The 6784-nt window shown below is 34.7% G+C and overlaps 1 protein-coding gene across 1 annotated transcript in view; it reads left to right on the forward strand.

Moving 5' to 3' along the window:
- Window positions 1-4379, forward strand: part of LOC112138850 (serine/threonine-protein kinase Tao) — a gene marked incomplete in the record, with an annotated part of 13544 nt that extends 9165 nt beyond the window's left edge. The window contains 3 exon segments of the mRNA XM_024261510.2: window positions 853-907; window positions 2458-2646; window positions 2716-4379. Coding sequence (XP_024117278.2) covers window positions 853-907; window positions 2458-2646; window positions 2716-3555 — 1084 coding nt within the window.
- Between the last annotated feature and the right edge of the window lie 2405 nt (window positions 4380-6784).

A 6784-nucleotide genomic window follows, 5' to 3' on the forward strand; every position in this document is an offset into this window, starting at 1 on the left:
ATTGGTTGAAGCAACAGTTTGGTCGACAATTATTTTATGCTACAGGGCCCGCAAAACTGATTGTGAAGGCCTCCAGGCAGATTTCTTTAACCCTAGCAACAAATGGTGCTGCAATGTGATTGGTTAATGCTTAAATAGTAAAATACACATCTGGAAGCAGCACAACCAGGGAGACGGCAATGAAAGGACGAAGACAGAACATTTGGAATTATAGAATACGTATTCACGGAAATAAATAATAATTAATATCAGTCTGTGATTCAGATATTTTTAGGCCATGCAGAGAAGGCCTTGCAGGCCCTGACGGCCCGCCACTGCTAAGAAGAGACTACTACTTTAGGAGATCAAATTCAATACATGTTTTAGTTAGAATCCAGAAAGTTATGCAGAAATATAATAATCTGCCCATACCTAAGGCTTTGACACTTGTTCTTACATTGAAACAGATTTACTGAGGTCAAATTTGAACAACAGTGGAGATTCGTGTGGGAGTAGCAGATTTCCCTCTGCAAAAAACTTAGTGGCTTGATTTAAGCCCCACTGGCTTGCAGCAGCATCCTTTACAACAGTAAACAATTGAGGAAGAAGTCATAATGTAACTTATAAGGACTTAATATGGGCATAATTCTGTCCTACTGATCAAAAAGATAAGTATATAGGTATTTTACGGGTATTCTAATTATTTTGTAATGCTGTCTTATTGTTCTGGTTGGTCCTCCCCATGATCTGAATTCCTAACTCTTCTTTAGTGATGAATACTTGTTTTTGGCAAACATTTTTGATATTTCAGAATCATAGACTTTGTTGCTGACATTATCTGCATTACTTACACTTATTTGTCCCTATATTCAGTGACATCTGGTCTGCTGGATGCATACTCTTTGAGCTTTGTGAAAAAAGACCAGCGGTAAGTAAAGCCAGTTGCAACTTGGTAGATGAAAAAATGTGAACTGTTTTACTTGTTAATAATGAAAACAAGTGTACACAATGGTTTGTACTGCAGAATTATATGGATCATACAGAAATACTTAATAGTGGGCAATATAGCTTTATAACAATGCAATGAGTAATCAAAAGATTTCAATAACTTCATCTTGGAAATTAAGTAATTACAAAATCCTTGTTTAGGTGTTATAGTCACTTATCTGATGTTTTTTTTTTTTTTCCTCTGAAGAAATGGCATACATTTCAAGCGTTCTGTTTTTATCTGTCTGTTCATTCCTTTATCACAACTCTCATAATTTTAGAATTAGGGAACTAACATGTCTGTGAGGCATAACACCAACAAAGCAATTATTTGTTGTTCTCATTAAAGAGATACAAGAATAGAGGTTGTCTTGGATTCTTGCTACCTTTGTCAATATGTCTTCTGTAGTTGGAATTTTAATAATTGTTTAATTGATTGTTTGATTGATTGTCTACCAGTCCTTTTACTATGCAGTTATTTTTTTCTTTATCTTTTAAGTTAAACTGGCAAATCACTTGTTATTTGGGGGGTTATTGTAATGTTCTGAAGAGGATGACGCAAATTAAATGCATACATAGGGACGACATATTAATTTGTTAAGAGATCTCCATGCGTAAATTGTTCTCTGCACGTCTAGTTGCACAATGGAGCCTTAAATCAGGAGAAAACAAAGTGAATAAATGTCCAACTCCACATAGAAGCCTCTGGTGGAAAGTTGGCACCAGTGTTCGGCAACAGAGTCACCATCAGTGTGTAAATGTGTGTGTGAATGGGTGAATAGTTCTGTGACTGTAAAGCGCTTTGGGCCTTCAAGGAAGGTTATAAAGGGCTATATAAGTATGGGTCATTTACTAGTTTACCATTTAGAAGATAATCCTGTTTCTTCTTACACTGTGAAAACTTTTTGATAAGAGATGAAGGTCTTACTAAAGAAGGAGCACACTGGGAGGAGAATGTTATCATAGCTTCTGTGGTGGCTTAGGTCAAGGCAGGAGGAAAAGTGGTGACAGAAATCCAAAGTCAGGAGGGGTGAAGGTCACACACAAAACCTATGAGAAAAAGCATTACAATCCAGTCTGTAACCCAGAGGCAAAATACTGGAAGCAGAAAGAGCAGAAGAAAACACCAAACAGGACGGAATGAATCATACTGATAGCAAGATTGAGCTCTTTTTCCATTATGTTCTAAAACTTCAGCAGAACTTCTGTTTTAAAACATTGTTCTGAGCTCTGATCAAACCAGGGAGGTCATGTTATTCCTTCATTTTGCATTCTAATACATCACCATCTGTTCTGAATAGTGAAAATATCAATGAAATATGCAGCAGTTGGGTAACAACAAAGCTGATAGTCATATTCATCCCCACGTTTTATGATTTAAAAATTTATCTGCTGCAAAATGCTTAATGACAAGTAATAATTATTATCTTCATTATGACCATTTAGAAATTATAAAATTCCCTTTTAAGTTAGATTTGTTTTCATCTCCAGTTCTCTGCAGATAATCCACTCAACCTGATCCCAAAAATAATAGGTGGTCCTAGTCCGGTTCTCCCAGAGATGTTCTCATCAGATCTTTGTAAACTTCTGAGTGAAATGCTGGAAAAACGCCCTGAAAAGAGACCAACAGCCAGTGAAATCCTTGCACGTCCTTTTCTTCGAGCTTGTCTTATTAAAAAGGTATGATGTTTCAACATTTGTATAATTGAAATCAGTCACTTAATTAACATTAATTCATACATATTTTAGTGTGAATTAACAGTGGAGCAGCTCAAGAACATACTAAACACCCTGAGGGATCTGGCTGATGGTTTGGAGAAAGTTCATACAGGGACCAGCATCGGCAGCCTGACTGGAGGAGTCATTGGAGTAGTGGGAGGAATCACATCAGTTATTGGGCTCATACTGTCCCCATTCACTTTGGGAGCTTCTCTCATTGTTACTGGTGTAGGTGTAGGGGTCGGTGCAGCTGGTGGAATTACTGCTGGTGCCTCAAACATCACTAAAATGGTCAAACAGACTTCTCAGCGTGAAAAAGTCGACTCTATCATCAGAGAATTTGATCAGAAAACGAAGGCAGTTGTCACCTGGCTCCAGGAGATGTTAAATACCACAGATTGTGAATACGAACACACATTAAAGAAAAATGATTTTAATAATCAAAACCTAAAGAAAAGTGGTGGTAGAGCAGTAAAAACCGTAGCTGTTGCTACGGAGGCGGTTCGACTTAGTAGATTTATGAATGTTGGTAAAATTGCAGCACAAACATGCAGAGTAGTGCGTATAGCAGAAGTGGCAACAGGTGTACTGGCTGGTATATTTCTGGCTGTAGACGTCTTCTTCATTGCCATGGACGCAAAAGAAATCCATCACATCAGACAGGCAAAGGCTTCAACAGCCTCTGACCACCCTACATTGTCTTTCAGCCCACAGACGGAAGATAACTCTTCCTCTGAAGAAAAAATCAAATCTGAAATTATGAGATTTGTCAGATCAATCAGAAAGTCTGCAGATGAGCTGCAAAAAGTTATTGATGGGCTGGAAAGAGAGATTTCATCAATAACTTTGAAAGCCCCAAATCTGGAATAGTATGGTGAAAAATAAAATGTTGCATTTGGCATCATTGCACTCCTGTACAACATCCTGACACGTGGTTAAATTTTAGTGAACCAGGGAGTCAAAACTAAAGGGAGCCTTCATCCTCCTCTAATAATTTTGGCTTGAGCTTCTTAAACCATATTTATTTCCACAGTAAGTGTGAGAGGGAACATTCAAAATATTTGCTTAATTCCAACATTGAGATTAAAAAGTTGATAGTTGGCTGAGCTTCACAAACTTAAGTAAAATCCTTTGACTTTTACATGCTTTCCCTTGTACTGTAACATACTTTAGCTTGTACTTTTTTTTCTTTTTTTTGGGAGGGGGGTAATAAAAATAATAAAAACCCTGATTCCAAAATATCTTCACATTCTGACCCTACATTGTTCAATCATAGAATAGAGCTGGTGTTTGAGTCACTTTTATTGTATTTTTCTGATGCAGTGCAACAGTGAAATAAAGATGGTTGTTTTGAGGGCTTTATTACTGTTATGGGTGCTTTTAATAATTATTTCTAAGGTGCTTAATCATAAAGTGTGATAACAGATATGCTTATGATTCACATGGATTTATGCAGTTAATGAATGTTGCCTTAAGATTTGAATAAAGACAATCAGATGGGAATTGTACATGGAAAAGAAGTTAAAAGAACTATGGTGAAAGTTTTAAAATGAAATGTCATGTTATTTTCTGGTAAACTATGGCTAAAAGATAAATACATAGATACATATTTGGAATTGGAAAATGTAATTCTGACCTTGTGATTATGTTAATAAATAATTATAATCGCTGATATAATTTCCTTTCTTCTTGTGTAAATGTTTTAGCCGGATATTATTGCTTTCTATTTGTGTCTAATTTTATCAGTTGCTTGTCAAAATTTCATAAATATTGGCATCTTGACTTGATGCCTGCTGCTGCATGCTTCATTCACTTTTCTGATGGTTGTGAAGTAGTCTTGTAAAGAATTGTAATTGATTTTGGAGCTTATGAAATTTGTATACAGTTTGAAATTCAATGGAAGTTTGAAGGCATGGGAAAATCGAAAGCACAAAGTTGCTTTATTGAAACAAGGAAGAAAATCTGAAAGGATCCAACATTAAAATCAATGAGAATCTCACTAAACACATTGCTGACTTCTCCCGAAAAGCCCGCTACCTGAGAAAATTTGGAAAATTCCAAAACACCTGGACTCATGATGGGAAAGTCTTCACAAAGCTTTGTGGCTCTCCTGAGCAAGCCAAGGTCATCATCATCAGAAGCTTGGAGTATCTGGAGAAGATTGTTCCCACTGCAGTCTAGACAAGAGATAAGTATGAATGCTGGTCTACAAGGTGAGGAGACAATCTTCACTAACAATGGCTGATAACACCAACACAATCTCTACAACAGTCAACTGTGATAACGACTTTCAGAGAGATCTAACCTGTCAGCAACCTGACCTTCATATATTCAGTGATCATGATAACAAGATGGCACAGACCCTGGTCAATTCTTTTCCACTGTTAATCTGGACTACAAATATTACAGCATAGATGACTTTAAAAACTCTGTTAACCCAGAAGGAAGACTGTCAATCATCCACTTTAACAGCAGAAGTGTACACCAACTTTGGAGACATCAAGGACTATTTACAGAATCTGGAACATTCCTTTAACATCATAAACATATCTGAAAGTTGGTTTAGCTGCGACTAGGACGCTGACTTTGAATTGGAAAACTACGAACTTTGTTTTGTGAACAGAGTTAAAAAAAAAAAAGGCAGAGGAGCAATTAATGTGCAAAAAATTTGAAGTTTACAGCAACTGATGAAATGTTGCAGTGGATGGATTACTGGAATGTATTACAATTGAAGTATGTAATGAATCAGGGAAAAACGTCATTGTAAGCCATATAAGGGTCAAGCTTAGAGGTGTTTGTGACTGGATGGAAAAAATGTTTCACTCTCAAAATAACAAAATATTGTTTATCTGTGGAGATTTCAATATAGATCTGATAAACCCAGGCAACCATAAAGCAACAGATGACTTTATCAGCAGAATGTACAGTATGAGTTTATATCCAACCATAACCAGACCCTGCAGAATCACTACTCAAAGTACTACTCTTATTAAAAACATATTCACAAATAACATAGAAAGCACTCATATGAGTGGACTTATGATTTCTGAAATAACTGATCATTTACCAGTTTTTACACTGTCTGACATCAATATAAAAACAAAGAAAATAATCATTGTTTTTTTCATTTCTTAACCTTTTATAGACAAATTCTTTGGACACTCTTAATATTGACTTAACCAGACAAAACTGGAACTCCTTTATTTGATCCAAAATATGTGGCAATGATTTCATGATTAGCGTATGTATGTGTTCTACTGATAATCAGTGATTATTACATATTGTGTGAATCATTGATGTTTACTGAAAATACAAACAAATTCTTTCAAAGAATGATTAATAAGCACTCTATGGTTATTTTTAAAACTTGATTTCAATGTGTAATTATTTTACTGTATTGATATGCAATTGAATTTTGATGATAATCAATGAGTATTACATAACTGTTACATGATGTATGATTGATGTTACTGTTTACTGAAATAATGTTTGAGATTAATCAATAATCAACAAGCACTTCACTTTACTATTGAGAATTACAAAAAAACAACAACTTGCATTTGATCTGATCAAAACTGGATTACATAATTATGCAAAACTGTGAAATTAAGTAATTAAGTAGTGGTGGGATTATATAAGTTCACTTCTTCCTGCTCCTTTTCAAGCAAAAAAATCAAAATCTAATGACTTTTGTTAATAATCACAAAGTTATTAATGACCCAAATGTGATATAAGTGTGTATTGTTTGATTGTTTTCTATTTTCCAATCAATGTATTCCATTATTTTTTTAATGAGTTTGAAATAACATATATAATATATTTTTTTAAATAACACCCACATAAAATACTTTGTTAAACAAATGTAATAATTTGTCCAGTAAGGCAAGGCAAGTTTATTTGTATAGCACATTTCATGTACAGAGACAATTCAAAGTGCTTTACCACATAAAACATTAAAGGATACGATCAAAAGAAATAGTAAAAATGTGTGATCATTAAAATAAAATTAAAATAAAGTAAAAAGATTTTAATTTAAAACAAGCATAGATAAAAGTGTAGACGTACACTTTTGAATACATATTAATCAAATGCAACTGAG

Source organism: Oryzias melastigma, unplaced genomic scaffold (genome assembly GCF_002922805.2).
Source record: "Oryzias melastigma strain HK-1 unplaced genomic scaffold, ASM292280v2 sc00444, whole genome shotgun sequence".
NCBI classification, from domain to species: Eukaryota; Metazoa; Chordata; class Actinopteri; order Beloniformes; family Adrianichthyidae; genus Oryzias; species Oryzias melastigma.